The sequence below is a fragment of the Salmo trutta genome, chromosome 17 (genome assembly GCF_901001165.1).
Source record: "Salmo trutta chromosome 17, fSalTru1.1, whole genome shotgun sequence".
Classification (NCBI taxonomy): domain Eukaryota; kingdom Metazoa; phylum Chordata; class Actinopteri; order Salmoniformes; family Salmonidae; genus Salmo; species Salmo trutta.
This window is the reverse complement of record NC_042973.1, coordinates 35,441,327-35,463,297: the sequence shown is the minus strand read 5'-3', so window position 1 is coordinate 35,463,297 and position 21,971 is coordinate 35,441,327. Positions and strand designations below refer to the sequence as shown.

Sequence of the window (21,971 nt, the reverse complement as noted above, 5' to 3'; positions counted from 1 at the left end):
CATCCACATTGACGGGGCTGAAGTTGAGCGGGTCAAGAGCTTCAAGTTCCTTGGTGTCCACATCATTAAGGAATTATTATGGTCCACAGCCACCAATACAGTTGTGAAGGCACGACAATGCCTCTTCCCGCTCAGGAGGCTGAAAAGATTTGGCATTGGCCCTCAGATCCTTAAAAAGTTCTACAGCTGCACCATTGAGAGCATCTTGACTGCCTGCATCACTGCTTGGTATTGCAACTGCTTGGCATCCGACCGCAAGGCTCTACAGAGGGTAGTGCGTATGGCCCAGTACATCCCTGGGGCCGAGCTCCCTGCCATCCAGGACCTCTATACCAGGTGTCGTAAGAGGAAGGCCCTAAGAATTGTTAAAGACTTCAGGCACTCAAGTCACAGACTGTTCTCTCTGCTACCGCATGGCAAGCGGTACTGGTGTACCAAGTCTGGGACCAAGAGGACCCTGAACAACCCCCAAGCCATAAGACTGTTAAATAGTTAACCAATAGCTACCCGGACTATCTGCATTGACCCTTTTTGCACATTTTTTTGGACTCATCACATACACTGCTGCTACTGTTTATTATCTATCCTGTTGCATAGTCACTTTATCCCTACCTATATGTACATATCTACCTCAATTACCTTGTACCCCTGCACATCGACTTGGTACTGGTACTCTGTGTATGTAGCCAACGATTCGTAACTCATTGTGTATTTATTCCTCATGTTTATTATTTTTCTATTATTAAAATATATATATATATATATATATATACGGGGCTGAGAGAATGAGCGTTGTTTAGTGCAGCGATAGATCTCCCCAATAAAGACTCTATATATATATATATATATCTGCATTGTTGGGAAGGGCCTGTAAGTAAGCATTTCACTGTTTGTCTACACTTGTTGTTTATGAAGCATGTGACAAATAACATTTGATTGGATTTGAAGAAACGATAGTGTGTTTCAATATGCGCTGCTTTTCCTTCTGTCCATCTATAATAAAGGGGCTCAGATGAATCCCCAGCTACTCAAAGGTTCAACAGTATGTGTACTATGCAGCAATGGCCTTCGTTTGGCTGCAAATGTCTGCATGAAAAGGGAAAACCTTAGTATTTAATTAAAGCAAAACAAATATGTTATTTGCTGCTTGCATGCTTGGAAGTTTTATGGCAAACAAATTTGCAATTAAGAATGCTCTCTTGGATAAGGTTTAGGAGAGATTTGAAAGGAAAAGCACTCACCCCTGAAGTGTGCATGCGTGCGTGGGCATGCCTCTGCGCTTGTTTGTGCTTCCGTCCATGTGTTAGTGTGTGTGTCAGTGAGATCAGGTTGTGTTTTACTGCTGGTGATAGACTTCTCTGGAGGAATCGGCCTGACTGCAGGCCCATTCGTTTTCATTTTTTCTGCTGAGCTGAACACCGCCACTAACTTTGGAAGCCATTCAACACAGAAAAAAAACTGGGGCTGGCTTTTGTAAACAACTTCTATTTAGGCTCGGAGAAAAAGGAAAAAAACTTGGCCCGGAATGAAAGAAGTTCAACTAAGAGGGAGAGAGTCACAGGAGGGGTGGGAGAGGGAAAGAGGTAGGGGGAGAAGTTGAAGAGCAATGCTCTGAGTGGAAAAAACATCAACATGGAAGTTCTTCAATTTAGAGAGGTGGAGAGCTAACAAATCCAGGCAACAAAAACAAAGAGAAACAAGGGAAATGTAATAACAGGGTCTGAGTTTTATTTTGTTAAGTCTCTGCCCTCTTCACTCCCCTTATTTTACTCCAAAATGGCTTCTCCAATCAACTTTGATTGTTTTTTATGTCCTGAGAGCTGCACTCTGTTCTGCCTGTGAAGGACGAGGCTACCCCAACCGGATGTGATACAGAGGTTCCTCAATTAAAAGTTGTGTCATACCACGCTATAGCATGCGGTTACTACCCACCTCCACAGGGGTGCATCTCAATGGTCTTAAATGGCTTCCTTTCCTTGACCCCTCTCTATGGTATGAGTAGTTGATAAAGGAAAGGAGCAGACAAGAGGCAGATTGATACTTCAGATCCATGTAGCCACCTCATAACCACAAATCATTCTCAGCTTGAATTCTCACTTTCTTAGGAGGCCAAAAGAAATACAAACAAGACATGACATGTGATAGACGGGAACCTGTTTTTATTGTTTTCTACATCAAAGTGAGACAGAGTGAGAGAAAATATGAAGAAAAAACAACAACCTTTGAGTTTTCTTCATTGTTTGCGGACAAATTAGCTTTAATGTACACCTACACAGCCTGTTTAGATCCTTGCTTTTATGTTGTGCTACAGCTCAGAGCCATGTCTTTTTTCTCCCCAGCGTTTGTTTAATGAATGTGATATACCACCCATGCAAAATGGGCTTTAAGCGCTCAGGGCCTCCTCTGTGGCAGTAAACAAAGGCTTCCCAGACTGTACGCACACACACACACACACACACACACACACACACACACACACACACACACCCACTCTTCAGCAAGGAGAGGAGAATATGCGGGTGCTCTGCGTACCCCTCCCTCCACCACACATTATCGACACAGCTTGAAAGAGCTCATAAATCGGCCTACCACAATAGATTGTAGGGGGAGAAATGTGAGCCCCTAGCATATGAAAAATCGCTGTGCCAAGCCATGGACAGGCCGATTCTCTTTGTTATTAAGAGTGGGGAAAACACAGGGAAATGTTTGGGTGTTGGCTGGCTGAGAGATGTACTGTGTACCCACTCACTACACCGCCTTTAGGGGGTTTGAGGCCTTGCTTTGAAATGCTGGGTTTTACTAGAGCCGCCTGTTATGTATGCAGTGTCTGTACCCACATTCTGGTGGCTAACTGGTTACTGGCAGTGGTTGCTCAACTGGCTGCTAGCTATGCAACCTACTTGGTAGCTCTCGTATGAGGTGGATTACTTAGACAGAAAGTTTGATCTATACTTTAAGCGCCTGAGTTACTAAGCTTTTGTGTTGCATACATTTTCCAGGGGGAATTAAACATTGACTAAAACATGTTTTCAGCTTTCTCTCTCTCCAGTTAGTGGATTTCTAATCTAGATAACACTCTCAGGGGTTCTTTGATTTGCACAGTAGCGTGTCCCAGATGGTGGACTCATCTTGCCATGGCAGGTTTGGGTCACACTATGGGACAGACTCCATGTGCAAATCCAATGCACTTCTCAAAATGCCAATCCTGGCCCTAGAAAGCCACTATCTGCATTGGATTGAAAAGCAGTAACCAAGGTCTTTCTGGTCTGACTTCTCCCCACAAGTCTCTGTCTGTGTTGTAGCAACTTCCTGCACAGTGTTTTCCTCCTCCAGAGAGGGGAGATCAATATGTCTGAGGCAGGCAGCTGAAGTTAGGTGCTACTGGTGTTAAACGGTGCTGAATGATGGGGGTGGAGGCTCGTCAATCTCCTCTGGCCCTCTGTCCATCTACCCTTGGTTAGACTGACTGGTGTTGGATCTATTCCAAGGGTCCCCTCCACTATCTGTTCTCTTTTTGTCTCTGTCTGCTTTCTGCCTGCTCTCCTTCCTAACTGCTTTCCATTCTGTCTCCAACCAGTAGCTCTTAAGCTGAGGGCAGTAGGCCAATAGAGAAAGTGCAAAGAAGTACTGCAGGATAAGTAGAACTGATTAATTCACTGACCTTTAGTATGACAGAACAACAGTTCTGTATTCAAAGTGCACCATTGCCAGAATGCCAATAAGAGGATCCTTTAAGGCCGTGAATGACACTACATCAACATCCTGTAATATACAGTGGTTGTCTGGTATGTCCCATATAACACATCCCTCTCTCCCTACCATTCTCCTCTCTCTCACTCCTTCTCTCCCTCTCTCTCCCTGTCCTGCTCTTCATCTCGCTCCTTCCTTCCCTCCATTTCTTTCCCTCTCCTCTCCATCTCTCTCCTGCTGTCCTTCCTTCCTTCTCATTCTCTCTTCTTCCTTATCTATCTCTCTCTCTCGCTCTCTACTTCTCTTATCCCCACAGCTCAACTCTATTATGACACACTTAAAACTGCAGCATCATCCATCCATTGATATTTCTGCCATCATCCTAAATAACAGACCCTTCTCTCCCCCTCTCTCTCTCTCTCCCTATCTCCTCCCTACAGCCAAGATAAAGTCCAAGTGTGCTCCAACGTTTTTTGCCTGTGCCAACGGGATCCACTGTATCATCGGGCGCTTCCGTTGTAACGGCTTCAGTGACTGTCCTGACGGCAGCGACGAGGATAACTGCAGTGAGTATCCCACGGCAACTACCTCCCATCCCATAATAACCCTTACAACCAAACCTCATCATGACCCTAATATACAATTCTCATGGAAACTACTCTCTATTTAGCCACATACTGTATTCACATTCAGGTTGGTCTTCTGGACCTATAGTCAGTGCAATTTGTCCTCTTGTTAGTAGACACAGTACAGGGATAGGGATCATTTTGGAGCCAGCTGTAGTATATTATAGTGGAGGATTGGGAGAGGGATTGGTGGGAGTGGTGTCTCTGTTCCTGTCTCTCTCCATCTCAGCCGAGCAGCTTCTAACGAACCAATCACTCTCCATCGTCAGAAACACTGTGCCTAGCCCGCAGGCCCCCACGCTGACACGGCTCACACATCTAATCTAGCTATTTCAATGGAGCTGTTCTCCCTCTGTGTTCTCTGTGCTGGGAGCGGCACACTCTCAGAGCCGACCACATCATCTCCATTGGGTAATTGTCGGAATCGTCTCACAAGATAATTCCGCCTAATTCTGCCCAGGCTTGGAACAAAGGCCAAGCAGTACAGAGTGCAAAGAGGAATCAGAACTTTTCTGATGTCTCTCATGCTGATTGGAGTTAGATTTTTTGGTATCTAATCAAAAACCCTGATCAAATGGTTTTACTGTATCTCTCGATCCCGTGTGATGTGTTACATTTTTTCATTACTCCCCTCTTCAAATTTCTGATAATTTTGGATAGTCTAAAATCCCAACGTTTCTGTTAAATTGGACTGTGTTACAGTATATGTTTTGGATTGAGGTTTGAGGTTTCTCTTGTTTTTTTTGGACAGCTTCTGCTCTTTAGTTTAACACCTAAAGTGCCAGGCCTCGAGGGACCCCACTTTGAGCCAATGATGTGTCTTTTGGGGCGTCAACATTCTAACAGTTTAATAAATAAATGTAATGCTATCGGGAAAATAATCCTTTGGTTGTGTTTATGAAGGTCTTAGGTAACATTAGAATACGGAAAAAGATATATTTTTACATAATAGCATTTTTATTCGTTTATGTTACTGTAGGCTATATGTAAAAATGAAAAAAATTTCAAGTGATAAACCAATTTTATTCTTGTTTTTGCCTTTGTACAACTATGTTTAAAAAAAGCATGTGCGTTGGAAAACGGTAACAACTTGATTTTATAACGACAAAACAAATGCAAATACCCAAACTACTAAGACGCACGGTCAGCAAGACACACGGTCAAATGAATGAATTATCATTATCCTGAACTTCAGTATCAGTTCAAAGTGGGCTTGATAAATAGTCAAATCAGCACGAAAGAAAAAAATTGTCCATTATTGGCATTTATTGGACATATTATTTTTGGCCTCACTCGTGCTTACAGTAAAGCATCTGTCTTCATGCAATGGCATCAGTTCGATCTCTTTTAGCTGTTATCCCTTGTCCTAAGAGTCGACAAAAATCTTTGTCGCTTTTTCTTGCTTGCAATACTTCCCATAAACATGTCGCTTGCAGATGTCACAGGTGTCGTAGGTTCTGTTCCGAGTGCAACTGCCAGATGAGCCGTGCGCAGTTTGGTCTCTGCACTTCTAGTGTTAAGGAGCTAGTGCTTATAAAAACAAATCAAAACAATGCCTACAGTATGTTTATCACATACCTAATCTCTAACCCCTGACCTCTAACCTCTGAGTCATGTTGTGGTACTCTCACAGCAGGTAACCCGCTGGTGTGCTTGGAGGCCCGCTTCAAGTGTCGTAACGGGCGCTGTGTGGACCGCAGCTTCCTGTGTAATGGACAAGACAACTGTCAGGACAACAGCGACGAGGAACACTGCCTCACCACCGCAGGTAAGGAGTTATATGCTACATAACTAGACGCTAACACGGCTACATGCTAATGACCACCGTAGAAAGGCAGCCATAGGACAGTTACATGCCAACTACTTGAAACAGAGCAGCATTGCTTGACCACTGCAGGTACGCAGCTGCATGCTAACTATGCGCAAACTACACACTATCACGGCTACAAGCTAATGGGATCACAGTCACAAAGCACTATTATTATCCTTAACAGTGTTCACCAGGATTCAATACTTGGCTTCCTCTTGCATTCCAAGCCAACTTTTGCAGTCAGAAGCAAGACTCTAGCTTGTTGTTCCTGCAGAGACAGTTGACATGTGCCTCCATACACATCTCCCAGACTCCCGTGGCCTTCAGAACAGATTACAGCATAGCAGAGAAGTGAAGCTCAGGGTTTACCGTGTTTATTTTCCCTCTGTGCTGAGGAGGAGGAGAAGGTGGAATTTAATCTACATAACACACACACCCAAAGGTATACACACACACACACACACCATCTATGTTCCCTCCCCTAGCAGTTCCTCTCTCTCTCTAAAATAATAGCTGAGCTGCTGCAGGTGACAGATAAGGCAATAATATCTGCTTTAAGACACCTGAGCTCAACCTACAATCCCGTCTTCCTCTCCACACACACCTCTTCTACTGTCCTCCCCCCCCCACACCCCACTTCTTCTATATATATTCTCCTCCACCTCTCTTTCTGTCCTCCTCCCCACACTCACTGCTTCTTTTTGTTCTCTGCGTCTCTGTCTCTCCTCTTCCCCCACTCCCCTCTTCTTCTCTTCCACTCACCTCTTCTTCTCCTTCGCCTCTCCTCGTCACACTCCTTTTCTTTTTCTCTGCCTCTGCTCCTCTCTTCCTCCCCCACATGTCCTTTTCCTTCCCTCCTTCTCCTCTTCCTCCTCCTCTCCCTTACCCCCACTACATTCTTCTTATCCTCAGCCTGTCCTCCTCTTCTCCTATCCCACTCTCTGGTGTCCTCCTAGTCACCTCCCTGGATTGTGTATCTTCTCCTCAGCCTGTCCTCCTCTTCTCCTATCCCACTCTCTGGTGTCCTCCTAGTCACCTCCCTGGATTGTGTATCTTCTCCTCAGCCTGTCCTCCTCTTCTCCTATCCCACTCTCTGGTGTCCTCCTAGTCACCTCCCTGGATTGTGTATCTTCTCCTCAGCCTGTCCTCCTCTTCTCCTATCCCACTCTCTGGTGTCCTCCTAGTCACCTCCCTGGATTGTGTATCTTCTCCTCAGCCTGTCCTCCTCTTCTCCTATCCCACTCTCTGGTGTCCTCCTAGTCACCTCCCTGGATTGTGTATCTGCTAGGTCGGACATCTCCTGTAGTCAAATCCTGTTTGGGTTACCTGCCTCTAAGGTGTCTGATAATTAAATCTAGCCTACTCTCAGCATTTATATTTTTATTGTTTCCTTCCTGCAATCTGATTTAGGCCATTTGGCACTGTTAGACAGCCACGAAGGATGGCCGCTATGTTGTTTATCTATTTATTTATTGCATAATTGGTTTTGGAGGGGGGAAGTGGCAAACAATGTAATATAACAATATACAAGCATCTATAAATGCACTGATCCAATAACTGCTAAGAGAGGGTTATGAGAGATACGTAGAGGGAAGGAAAGGGGGTGTAATATAGGGAGTGTATAGAGAGAGAAAACGAGAAAAATAGAGAGCAATAGAAAAGGTAGGAGTAAAAGACATGAAAGGTTGGAAGAGAGGTAGATAGGAGAGGGATAGTGAGAATGAGAGATGGTGGAATTGGTATAGATTGAAGACAGAGGAATAGTGAAATGGAAGCCAGAGGAGGGGAATTGAATAGATAGAAGTGACTGAGAGGGACATTTAGAGAGGTGGGCAGTAGCCTGAGAGAAAGAGAGAGAGATTTACCTTTCCTCTCAAATTTGTGTTTGGGTGCACAGTGTTGGAGGGGGTTAGGAACAAGACCCCCCCCCACACACACACACACACACACACACACACACACACACACACTTGAATACTGGGGTTCAGAGAAACACTCTGCATACCCAAGCACCAGACATATACTCACACACACACTAAAGCAATAATACACCCAGTATAACTCCCTGGGTGTCAGCAGTCAGTCAGCAGTCTAATATCAGGAAGTTTGTGAATGTGAAATAGTGAGAGACATGCAGAGGGCTGCTTAATGCCAGACTGTAGATGAAGTATTCTCTTTGAGTTGGAAAGTTGAAGAGAGTTTATTTTCCAAGTAATAACATTAATTCACAGAATGAAAGTTTTTTCAAATCTGCTAAGAAAGGACATTCTTTCAAAGTACAGCCATTGAATTGTCTCAGTAGGCTAATGACACAGTGTATTATGCACATGGTGATGTTTGAGTGATTCATACTCACATCTGATGACCATCCCTGCTGAAGTTCTGAGAAATAGATGGAGAGAGAAACAAAACAAAGAGAAATAAAGATAAAGGAGGATTTGATGGTTGTGTAAGCTTTCAATTGGCTTTGTGGATTTGTGAAGACATTGCATGCTTTGTCTGATCACCGGCATCAAAGGCTTTTGTTTTGGCACGCTCCCTGTATGCGCACACCCGTCTGTGTGTGCGTGCGTGCGTGCGTGCGTGCGTGTTTGAATAATCAGCACCTCCCTCTTCAGTGGACTGTAGAAAACATAGATCATTTTTAAAGTTAGTTATCTACATTTCCACTTTTTTGAAAAATGTAACATAACCATTTTCAAATAGAGTTTATCATTAAATATTTACATTCCAAACAATATGCAGGAATTCAGAAATGCAGTGTGGATTATGCTAGTGTCTTCATGTTGAGTAGAGCTCACAAAGGCTCTGGAAAACTTCTCCATTATTGCTCGTATTCGCATCCACTTTCAACCAAAACTCTGTTTCATGTCCCCAGTCCCAAACCTTACTCACATTTCAGTATCTAAGGCACATTTGAATACAGATGCAATGTTTGTTGGATACATTTGCATGTCATTTACATTCATATCCCTTCGCATCACAACAAAACCTATTTATAACCAACTTTCCTCATCAAGGTTATCCTGCAGCATTACTTTAAGGGATCGAACCATAGTGACTTGCTATGTTTACCACTCCCCCTCACAGATAGTCACACTGTACATCCTGATTGTTTGGAGGCCTGGTGACCATTAAACTGAAGTCCTTCAATGCTAAATATGTGGCAACTACAAACACTATCATATATAAAACACACACACTTCACAAATGCAAAGATGCTGTAGAGTACACACACACACACCAATACACCATGATTTCTTCAGGGCCTGCAGTCCAGTCTCATGCTGAACTGAAACCCTCTCGTCATAAATATGTCCCTTGCTGCTTCAGTAACCATACAACTGTCACAACATGTATTTGGTCACATTACTGTCCCTGCCACCGACCCCATCAGTGTAATCAGCGGCCTACAGGTCCATAGAGGACTGTCAGACAGCCAGTTAAATGTAAGAAGAGACCCAGAGGGAGCAGGGAAAGAGGCTGACATTGGGGCTGTGACGGTAATTGAATAACCATGTCACTGACGGTTATGGATGAAGACCATCATGTAAATAAAATAACCATCAAAACCGTTTAAATAAACCTACGTTCATTTTAAGATTTAAATTATTTTTTATTAGCTTCATTTTCATGGAGGTAAACTGGAGCTAATAGCGGGAGTGTCTGCTAATGATGATAAGCAATTGTTTTGCTAACTTAGTCTGTCTATTCAACTTTCTATATCTCCTCCTCTTTCCAACTGATGATAGGTGCTATAGGGTTTGGTACTTCAGTAAAATAGGGTTTGATTTGTGGACTTTTATACAATTCACATTTTAATTGCTTGCTAGTATAAATCTCTCTTCTTTTAAAAAAGGTTTGATGTGTCTGTCTATTGATTCATGATTTAACAGCTTTCAACAAGGTTGTTCTGGCTCTGTGGCCGATAATGCGCTAACGTTGTGTCAAATGGACAATGGGCAAGTCCACTCCATCCTGGCATGGTATAATTTGATACAGCATATTTTAATTTGTAGACTAATCAACGCTGATCATGCCCAGTCCTCAACGTTGTGAAAATTCTATGCAACTTCCAGCGCACGTTTACTGTGAACACTGAGGCTGTACCCACTTTAAGTTACAGTTTCAGACATTGGCCAAGTAGTCTACTGTGGCTCTAAGATCATACTGTAGGCCTACCAGAGTGGTCTACCATCAAAAACAATGGAGAAAATGCATCCCATAACATTTTAACATGGAAATGGCTGTTTTATTATTCAGCCTTCAGTAGCAGCCAATGTGTGATGTTCAACGTAGGCCTACATTCCATGAGACCTTTGACATTAACCTGTTTATCCACTTGTCCATCAGACAAGGATGTGACTGAAAATGTTGTTGCGTCGTTGTTTGATGCAAGAAACCACTTTATAAAGTAAAATGTATTATTATTCCCATACCATTATTACAGAGAATCAGACAAATTATGCTACCCTCTGCCTATTGGCTACTTGGCTGTCTCAAAATACAGCACTGCCCCTTTAAGACAAAGGAAAGCTCTTTACCTAACTCGCTTTTCAAAGATGTCTAGAAATGTACATGTTTTGTGTTCTTGTAGGAAGCAATCACTCCTCTATTGTTGACTACAAATTATATATAACTGGGCTAATAACTCACTAACTGGTAAAGGATATGAACAAAATGTGCACATGTGGCTACATGCAGCTTTTGCTTTGATCTCAAAACAAAAGCAAACTCCTCAAAACCACAGCTGTAAACACAGTCCAGTTCAAGGTAAATAGCGCAGATTCATATATGGCAATGGTCTATTTGCATGTAGGCCTACTGCAGCTCTGATTGGCTGTGCCGTTGAGTCGTGCGCAATAGAATCCTACTCCTATGCGTTCTGCCTATAACAAAATCTCTTACGTAGTTTGTTTTGTTCCGGTATGTTGCATTGAAAGTGGCTAATATTGCGTTGACTCGATCACAATTGCCACAGTAAAGGGAAATATTGGTAGTCTTATTAACTAACAGGGGAAACTAGAAAGTTGAGGGAAGTTCAATCTCGTGCTTCTCTTTGTGGGCTGATATTTCTTTTGCATTCTGCACAGCAGTCCAGGGAGCTCAGGGAGCTGCGCAGCAGTCTCAGTGCTACTGCTCACCCACGCACGTGCACAGCTTAGAGGGAACATTACCCATGTGGTAATCTACTGCTTGTAAAACAGGCAATTTACCGTTAATCTCGCTCATTTGGTTACATTAATTTCTGTTAATGCATGTATTAATTACAGTAATTTACCGTTCTCATTCTCAGAGTGGAAACGTTCACTACCTGTGAGAAACAAGTTTTGGTTAATTTCATAACCATCATTTATGCACTCCATGTGAACAATGAGCATGTGTCTGCTTTCTTTGTCCTGCTCATGTTGACGGAGCGTGCACGCAGATTCAAGCGTAGAAGTACCTGCCCAGCTGGGCATCTCGGTAATGTTTCTTCACCTCACACAGTATGTCAACTAAGGTCTGTTTTTTTTTTGTTTGTTTTTTTAAATCCTTTCAAATTATAATAGTTCCTCACAGTATTAGAAAAATCTTTCCAATACTCTCTCCCTTGATAATCAGTGTTGCTAATAAATAGGCTATGGACATGTTGCATGTTTCTGTTTTAATGATTGTCAATTTAATCTTCATACTATAGTATAGCTGTCCCCTTCATACTTTCCTTGTCAATTCCTTCATACTTTTCCGTTAACCTCTCTGGGATAGGCGGGACACCTGTCAACAACTTCTGGTGAAATTCAATAAATAATCATAAATATTATGGATATTAAACATCTAGGTACATACAAGTGTCTTATATCGGTTAAAAGCTTAAATTCTTGTTAATCTAACTGCATTGTCCGATTTACAATAGGCTTTAGAGCGAAAGCATGCCATGCGATTGTTTGAGGACACTCCCCACATCAAAATATTTTTCAACCAGCACAGGCTTCATAAAATCACAAATAGCGATTAAATATTCACTTACTTTTTGAAAATCTTCCTCTGATTTGCAATCCAACGGTTCCCAGCTACAACATGCATGGTCGTTTTGTTAGATAAAATCCTATTTTATATCCCAAAAAGTCTGTTTATTTGGCGCCATCGATTTGAGTAATCTACTCGTTCAACATGCAGAGAAAGGAATCCAAAAACCTACAGCTAAACTTTGTTAAAAGAAGTCAAAATACATTTCTATTTATTCCTCAGGTGCCCTAAAATGTAATTAAACTATAATATTTCATAAGGAAAGAAGTATGTTCAATAGAAAAGCAAAATAAGTAAGTGCCCGTCCTCTTCATCGCGCGCGCACAGACTGATTTCCAACTCTGACTCCCAGTACAAAACTCAAAATTCTTCCTCGTTTGGGAAGAAACAAGCCTGAAACCTTGAACAAAGACTGTTAACATCTAGTGGAAGCCATAGGAATTGCAATCTGGGAGCTGGAATTGCATATAGCCCATAGCTTTCCATTGTAAGAGCATGGACTCTGTTTGGTTTTTCTTTGGATTTTCTCCTACCATATCAATTGTGTTATAGTCTCATACATTATTTTAACATTTCTACAAACTTCAAAGTGTTTTCTATCCAATGGTAACAATTATATGCATATCCTGGCTTCTGGGCCTGAGTAACAGGCAGTTTACTTTGGGCACGTAAGTCAGACAGGGAGTGGAGAAAAATAGACCCTAGCCTAATTAATGTTAAGCTAGGGTCTACAAAAAAAAAACATTTCTTAAGTTGGCATTTCTTAAGTTGTTGATTCATATTTATAAGTAATAACCTGAATAATAATGAAATGCCATGATAATAACGAAATGTAATGGCTTGTTTCAAATAGGTTTTTATTAAGAAGTGTATCCATGTAAACAACTGCAAACAGAATTGTGACCTCCCCCTTTTTTTTTTACCTCTCCCCTATATATGCCACTACATACTGTCTGTCTAAGAACCCCTTGAAGCTGGCTTTTGAATCCTTGGGTTCAGAAGTTTTGGATACAGATTTTTCTCTCCTTCCTCTTAGTAAAACTTCCGAGAGCCTCTTTTGAACTCCAGAGAAGCACTACATCTACAGAGTATAATCTATATATTTAATATCGCCTTCCTCTGTGTGAGAGGAGATTCACAGCTGCATCTTCTGCTTTGCATAACCACTATGCATGAGAAACCTGGATCCCAGGGCCAGCCGTCTACACCAGCTCATAAACAGACATTATTTACACAGATTTGTGTGTACACTGACGATATATAACACTCATTTCCACCTCACCATTAGAGTCCACAGTAAAGCACACATTAGGACCTGCCGTCACGCTGATATATAAACTGAATCCAGAATGTCAGTGTGATTACAGATTCATGGGCTGTGTTCATCGCTGGTGGTATCCCTTTACTTTTAATGGCTTATCAGCCCCCATTGGTTTCTGCTGGAATTTGAGCCAGAGAATAGGCGCTATAGATTAAAATTACAAATTAATCCAAGGGAGTTTTGGGTGTGTGTGCGTGTGTGTGCGCATACGTACGTCTCCAGGATGGTGTAAGTGTGTGCGTGTGTGCGCGTTCGTACGTCTAAGTGTGTGCGTGTGTGTGTGCAGGCATCTGTGTGTAAGGTGTGGGTCTGTCTTGCGCCGTCATTACCACAGAAGTCGAGGACAGAGGGAGAATGCCGTGGGAGTAAGCGTAAAATGGTGGAGGGGAATGGGGGAGTGGAATATAATAGCGCTAGTTTATCAGAGCCAACACTCAGTGGACAGAGCAGAATAGAAGAGGTTGGACACGCTACTGTCCAGGGAGTTCAACTAGGAGAAACTTTCAGTGTGTGTGTGTGTGTGTGTGTGTGTGTACCCACGTTTCTCTTCCCTCTTTTGTTGTTCTCCCTTCCCCCCTTCCCTCCCTCTTCGTCCATTAGAAGTAGCCCGCTAACCTAGGGGTCTTCATTATTTTATTGCCCAGGGAGCCTCTCCCAGGCAAACCGGTGACCCAGGGACCCCCATCATATGTTAGGAAGAAAAAAAATTGAATAGATTTGGCAGATAGTTTTTCATTATTTTGACCTCCCCACATTATAATTGGAAGAGGAAGTGTAAACTCTAACATAGCCTATTAGCTAATAGGCTAACTCAAAACTCATTTTCGATAAGAGCAGCTGTTTAGCTGGTTTAACAAAGGTTAGCCATGTGTTGGCAAAAATGTCCAAGTCAAGAAACCTTACCAGCAGCCAGTGGCTATGTTAGCTACTCCAGTGAGTGCAATTGGCTCCAATGAGTGTAATTTTCTCAATATTAGGAGTTAAGAAATAAAGTTGACATCATTACAAATAGTATATTCTCCTCTTTTCTACTGTAGGTATGTCATAAAAAATGTGTTTATTTTGTTGTTGCTAGCAATATTCATAAAAACATTGGGGGGGGGGGGCTGCAGACACCCATGCTGAATACCCCTGCTCTAACCTATACCATGGCTGAGCGTCAGTGTAAGGGCCTAACTGTCTTAGCCATGGCCAGAAAGAGCCCTCCCCCTGGACTTGTGTCTGTATGAATCCCCATGTCCTTAAACGATGGCCAGCCATTCCACACTGTCTGAGCTCCCCAAAATTAACAACCTTTCTCTGCTACATCCAACCCCATTCAGTCACCATGACGATGGTGGTCAACTGGTACAACCTCCACCCACGGACATGAAGAGGAATTCCAGTCGGGGCATAAGCTTTACTGTTACTAATACCCATAGCCCCTCCTCTCTAGTGTGTGTCGGTGTGTGTGCGTGTGCACGAGCAGAGCCTGCTCTTCCGTACCCATTATCTGTGTGTTTGAATAGGGCTCAGGAACCACTCCACTGTGCCTCCTCTCCCCTCAGCCTGTTCTTTACATAATAACCATCTCAACCTCTTGGCCAGGACGTAATTGGCGAAGAGAACGTGTTATCAAGTAACTCAAGACGCATGGAATAATTAGACCTTGCCCGCATTGTTATAATGTTGAAACACTTCTGCATGCATAGTAAGGAAGCTCGTTAGTAGTTCAGACCTCTTTAGTCTAGGAGGAATGCAAAAAAAATGTTTTCTGCCATTTAATAAAATGTTTCATTAAGAGGAATTAATGGATTAGAGTGAAGAGGTGTGATCCACATGACTTCATTCTCCTGGGCAGCAGGGTTGATGATGAATGTATTAAAAATAGACCTACTCTAAGAGGTAGTGATGTGCCCAGAAGGCCATTTCACCAGCACACTATTTTTATCATATCATTACTTTACCTGGGTGACATGCCTAATGCGCTCATCCATAAGCAGCAGAGAAGCTTCAGAAGGTCATATAGAATAGGCTATCACAAGTCAAACAGGATGAAAAACTTTTAATCACTGGGAGGTAATGCCAGAGTCTGTCATTGTCTTATGTCAAATAGCGCGTTGATTCCATTCGCACTGTTCTGTCTCGAATTTCACAAATGGTAATTGGATAGATCCAAAGTAGTTTGGCTAAAATGTGTTGTCTAACATTCTAAAATATTACATCGGTGGCATACTCCGCTGAATCCCATTTCTGCCTCAAAACAGTCTAAATTAATCTAAGCTACTGTAGAACAATACATCTGTCAATAATGTGTACGTTTTGTCTGTTGAGGACGTCTTAGTCCCACCGTTTTATATCTAGCTAAGGATTTTCGTGTTTCATGGAGCAGTATTTCTGACGTTAGACAATGGGAACGGAAGCCAACATTGGATAGCTAGCTGAGCCAGTCACTGAAATGACGCTAACCAACCAGCTATCTACCTAGTGCAGCTAGTAAGCTACTGTAGTAGTGCTAATGCTAACATTATTAAAGAGTTTACATGAAGCAGCTGTTCTGCCGCGAGTCATTGCATTAGCCTCCCGAGTCAGCTGCTGTAGTCAGTTGACCCAACAATACAAAGATGCATGTTAGCGATAGTGGAGAAACATGCTGATTCACAGACTGATTTATGTCCCTCCTAATTTTGGGGCTGCGTGTCTACAACTTCAGGATATTTGAAACAGGCTAACCAAGCTTTTTATGTCATTAACTGTTGAAGGTAGAGCTAGCTAGATAACTAACGTTACCTATGTCAGTAAACTAGCTGCAAACGTTAGCTAAGCAGCTGAGCAAGTCACTTTGGTGACCGACGTCCTTGCAGGAGCTAGCCACCGCTTAGTTTTTATTTTCTCACAATTGCAAAATCACTGTAATAACGTGTTTAATAATTGAGTTACTCTCTATTTCATGGAGAGTCATACGGGAGCGCAGTGATATATAAAAAAAATAGGAACTATGTTTTCGTTGTGGAATATTTAACATTTGAATATGAGTTCCACGACCTACAAGGCAATTCGGTTGAGAGACATGCTTTGCCTAGGTTTGACGTCATCTGACGTAAGATACGGGTTGTGTTTGGGCAATAATGTTTGGATTCAAAATCTGAGTCTTTGATCAATAGAATACTGTAAAAGTGAACTTCCAATCAGATATCAGACCTACAAGATGTAAAAGCAGAAGCATCACTTGGTTCACAGAGATGTGACAAGAATGGCGTTGGTGAGATAATGCAGCATTCCTAAGACAACACAAAGGAAATCCTTGCATACAGTGTGGACAGTCACTTCGGGGGCTGGGCCCGCCACTACAAGGTCATGTTTATGTATGTTTGTCTCTCTCTCTCTCTCTCTCTCGCCAATGTGTTTGTATTGTGCCATTGGCATTATGACTGGCAGAGTTGGATTATTGTTAATAGGCCAACACTAATAGATGTTGCGTCCTGACAACACACTACTATGAGCATATGGTGTAGGTGTGCAGACAGGGAAGAGTGTGTGGGTATGGAGCTAAGTAAGTGTCTGAATCGTTCAGGGAGTATGTGGAGGTGTAAGTGTTCGTATCCATCAGGGAGCTGTGTGTGTGTGTGTGTGTGTGTGTGTGTGTGCGTGCACGTACATACGTCTGCAGGATGGTGGAGGTGTTAGTGTGTGTATCCGTCAGGGAAATGCAGGAGGAAAAAGGCTTGAGTAGAGCGAGACCAAAGCGTGCCCAGGAGAGCGGGAAGAGTGATTGTGTGTCGGAGAACGGTAGAGAGATAGAAATGCGAGAGGAGGAGGGTGGGGGAGAATGAGATAGAATATGGGATGAAAAAGAGTGGAATGTGAGGGAGATGAAAGCAAGGGAGCAGCAGAGAGCCGGAGAGAGAGCTGGGAGGGGAGAGAAAGAATAGGGAGTTGATGGAGATGTACAAAATATAACCCTCCGGATTCATTGTGTAGAGAGTGATAGATAGACGGGGAGAGAGCGAGAGAGAGAGGTTTGGTTTAAGGAAAGCTTTGACTATGTACACACTCAGTGAGTGTAACAGTGTAGGTTCCGTCCCTCTCTTCGCCCCAACCCGGGCTCGAACCAGGGACCCTTGCACACATCAACAACTGACACCCACCTTAGCATCGTTACCCATCGCGCCACAAAAGCCACGGCCCTTGCAACGCAAGGGGAAACCCTACTTCAAGTCTCAGAGCGAGTGACGTCACTGATTGAAATGCTATTAGCGCGCACCACCGCTAACTAACTAGCCATTTCACATCGGTTACATGAGCATAGCCTTGCAATTGAGAAAGGCCGCCATAGGCAGACCTGGCTCTCAAGAGAAGTCAGGCTATGTGCACACTGCCCACAAAATTAGGTGGAAACTGAGCTGCACTTCCTAACCTCCTGCCAAATATATGACCTTATTAGAGGCACATATTTCCCTCAGATTACACAGACCCACAAAGAATTTGAAAGCAAATCCAATTTTGATAAACTCCAATATCTATAGGGTGAAATACCACAGCAATATGTGTGACCTGTTGCCACACGAAAGGGCCACCAGTGAAGAACAAACCCCAACACACTTTTGTGTATTATCTAGTTCACTTGCTTTGGCAATATTAACCTATGTTTCCCATGCCAATAAAATGAATTGAAATTGAGAAAGAGTCGGTGAGATTGAGGAAGAAAAGGTGGGAGACAGACAGGGAAGTTGAAGAAAGATGAGGAAGGAGAAAGAATTAGGAGAGACTGATAAGAGTTGATAGGGGATGACAAACAAAGAGGGGGAAAGAGGAGGAAGAGAGACGGGTAAGAATAAAAAAAGTATGTTGTAAAGAGCAAAAATAAGAGTAAAGGGATCAAGGAAAGGAACTGGCATGGGAGGGAGTTAGGAGGGGTGGAGAGCCTGGATGAGGAGATAGAGGGACACAATGAGATTTAAGGGAAAGGGAGAAAAGGGTGAAAAAAAGGGAGAGAGGTGGGAAAGCGGAGGATATGAGATTTTGGGCTGTGTCCCTGAGGCCCAGAGAGTGAATAGGGGAGCAGGATTAGTCCCTGCATGCAACGCTGCTTTCATTAATGGTAATTACTGAGCTCAACTGGACTCGCTCTCTCCTTCTCCTCTCTCTCGCTCTCTCTCCCCCTCTCTTTCTGTGGACAAGGTTAAACGCATTTGGAGGGCATCCATGTGTCTCTCTGTACATTACTAGACTATATAATGTGTGGTATACACACAGTATAAACAGGTCAGGTATGTCGATAGGTGATGACAAACGCACACACAATACAATACGACTTTACTGTCCATAGTTACAGCGAACAACAGAAAGGTGTCTTCTGCTCTCTTCATTTCTCTAACCCCCCAACACATACACCTCTTGTGTTCTGATCCCTGTTTGCCAGTGGGGGCCTGTGTGCATCCTGACTCACTCTCCACCCTCCTTCCTCCTCTGCTCTTCTCCTCTAGCAGTCTGTGTTCACAGGGAAAACTTGTATACGATGCTTGAAATGGTAATTCCGCTCTGCTCCTGTGGTGGTTTTTATTTTTATCCTTCCCTCTCTCTATCTTCTCTCTCTCTCTTTTTCTTCCCTAGTGTCTCTGTGGGTTAGGATTCTTTGGACTCCTACACGCCAGAGGCATGGAGAGAGAAAGTCAGAAAGAGAGTGTGTTCTCTGAGTATGTGTCACCTTTGGCCTCTCTCTCTCTCCTGAGCTCCTTTGTATAGTGGTGTGGCTGTGTTGTAGTGTGGCTGTGCTGTCAGCCTGGTCACTAGAAACATCTGTCGATTTTTGGATGTTTGAAGAGGGCCTAAGGATGTCAATATATGCCTTCCTTGGCGCTCACCCCCCAAAAAAGCTGCGTGCAGGGACTACTGTGGCGTATTATCATATCGAAGAACAGAGCCATCACTAAGAACGAAAACAATGCAGCTGTGTGTGTGATTATGAGTGTCTGTATGTGATCAAATGTGTGTGTGTTTATATGTGGAGCAGCTGTGTGTGTGCATGTGTGTGCAGGCTGCACAGTGGAGGCATCAGACTAGAGAGAGAGAGAGAGAGAGAGAGAGAGAGATGGGCTAATTACTGGGTAAGGAAAGGCATAAAAATGAAGATACTGAAGGAGAGGGAGTAAAGGAGGGAATAGATGGAGGAATGAATGCTTGATCAAGATAGCCAAGGAGTGCAGTGGAGAGTATAACTCGGGCCCCCCACTGGTAGGCCCCTTGCTTTTATCGAGCTCCGCAGCTCTCTCACATACACCCATACATAATTCATTGTGCAAGCATTGATCTTAATTGATTCCGTTTTGACTGTCCCTCCTCCAGTGTCAAATTTTCCTGGTAAGCAGGCAGCACTGGGCTTTGGGTAGCCAGGAGAACTACGTTCGAGAGCATTTTCTCTGTGTTGCGTTTCCTAATTGACCGTTGTTCTCTCGTGGGGGAGGGGTTGCTATTTCCAGACACACTTGATTTACAGTCAAATGCAAATTAGCTGGGAGAGAGAGCAAGAAAGAGAGAGAAAGAGAGAGAGATGGGCTAATTACTGGGTAAGGAAAGGCATAAAAACAAAGATACTGAAGGAGAGGGCGTAAAGGAGGGAATAGATGGAGGAATGAATGCTTGATCAAGATAGCCAAGAGTGCAGTGGAGAGTATAACTCGGGCCCCCCACTTGCAGTACCCTCAACTGCTGCCCCAGCACCTCACACAGGAGTCTCAGAGCATGGACACCTCACTAAGACCAGCCAGACACCCTCCCGAAGCACCTGCTCTGAGAGAACCCACGCCAAGAGGACCTACACCCAGACCACAGCATCACCAGCCACACCCCAACCAGCTGAGACCCCCCCAAACAAACCCTGGCCACACTCTATATAGGCCTCCCCAGATAACCCCTTCTGCCCCCCGCCCCTGCAGCAAGGACCTCAACATGACAGCCACACATACACTGCCGTTCAAAAGTTTGGGGTCACTTAGGTCCGTGTTTTTGAAAGAAAAGCAAATTTTTTTATTCATTAAAATAAATACATTGTAGACAGTGTTAATGATGTAAATGACGATTGTAGCTGGAAACGGCAGATTTTTTTATGGAATATCTACATATCTACATAGGCGTACAGAGGCCCAATATCAGCAACCATCACTCCTGTGTTCCAATTGTGTTAGCTAATCCAAGTTTAAAACCCTTTTGCAATTATGTTAGCACAGCTGAAAACTGGACAACGAAGCAAGAGGACAAGTTCATTAGAGTGTCTAGTTTCAGAAACAGACACCTCACAAGTCAAAGAGAAGAAGGCCAGCATCCTGGAGTCGCCTCTTCACTGTTGACGTTGAGACTGGTGTTTTGCTGGGTACTATTTAATGAAGCTGCCAGTTGAGGACTTTTTTAGGGCCTTCTTCTGACACCGCCTGGTAAAGAGGTCCTGGATGGCAGGAAACTTGGCCCCGGTGATGTACTGGGCCGTACGCACTACAATCTGGTCAGAGGCCAAGCAGTTGCCATACCAGGCAGGGATCCAACCCATCAGGATGCTCTCGATGGTGCAGCTGTAACACCTTTTGAGGATCCGAGGACCCATGCCAAATCATTTCAGTCTCTTGAGGTGGAATAGGTTTTGTCGTGCACTCTCCATGACTGTCGTGGTGTGCTTGGACCATGTTAGTTTGTTGGTGATGTGGACGCCAAGGAACTTGAAGCGCTCAACCTGCTCCACTACAGCCCCGTCGATGAGAATGGGGTCATGCTCGGTCCTCCTTTTCCTTTAGCCCACAATCATCTCCTTTGTCTTGATCACGTTGAGGGAGAGGTTGTTGTCCTTGCACCACATGGCCAGGTCTCTGACCTCCTCCCTATAGGCTGTCTCATCGTTGTCTGTGATCAGGCCTACCACTGTTGTGTCATCAGCAAACTTAATGATGGTGTTGGAGTCGTGCCTGGCTGTGCAGTCATGAGTGAACAGGGAGTAGAGGAGGAGACTGAGCACTCAACCCTGAGGGGCCCCCGTGTTGAGGATCAGTGTGGCGGATGTATTGTTACCTACCCTTACCACCTGGGGGTGGCCCGTAAGGAAGTCCAGGATCCAGTTGCAGAGGGAGGTGTTTAGTCCCAAGGTCCTTAGCTTAGTGATGAGCTTTGAGGGCACTATGGTGTTGAACGCTGAGCTGTAGTCAATGAATAGCATTCTCACATAGGTGTTCCTTTTGTCCAGGTGTGAAAGGGCAGTGTGGAGTGCAATAGAGATTGCATCATCTGTGGATCTGTTGGTGCAGTATGCAAGTTGGAGTGGGTCTAGGGCTTCTGGGATAATGGTGTTGATGTGAGCCATGACCAGCCTTTCAAAACATTTCATGGCTACAGACGTGAGTGCTACAGGTCGGTAGTCATTTAGGCAGGTTACCTTAGTGTTATTGGGCACAGGTACTATGATGGTCAGCTTGAAACATGTTGATATTAGGGATAGGTTGAAAATGTCACTGAAGACTCTTGCCAGTTGGTCAGCGAATGCTCGGAGTACACA

At 43.7% G+C, this 21,971-nt stretch overlaps 1 protein-coding gene across 2 annotated transcripts in view; it reads left to right on the top strand.

The window, feature by feature from the left end:
- The window catches only part of ldlrad3 (low density lipoprotein receptor class A domain containing 3), a 116,045-nt gene that overhangs the window by 74,565 nt on the left and 19,509 nt on the right, over positions 1-21,971 (top strand). The window contains exons 3-4 of one of the 2 annotated variants that reach the window (XM_029696657.1): positions 4,131-4,256; positions 5,953-6,084. In XM_029696657.1, the coding sequence (XP_029552517.1) occupies positions 4,131-4,256; positions 5,953-6,084 (258 nt within the window). Of the gene's footprint in view, positions 1-4,130; positions 4,257-5,949; positions 6,085-21,971 lie in introns of both variants that reach the window. The other variant, XM_029696656.1, reaches the window with a different exon arrangement.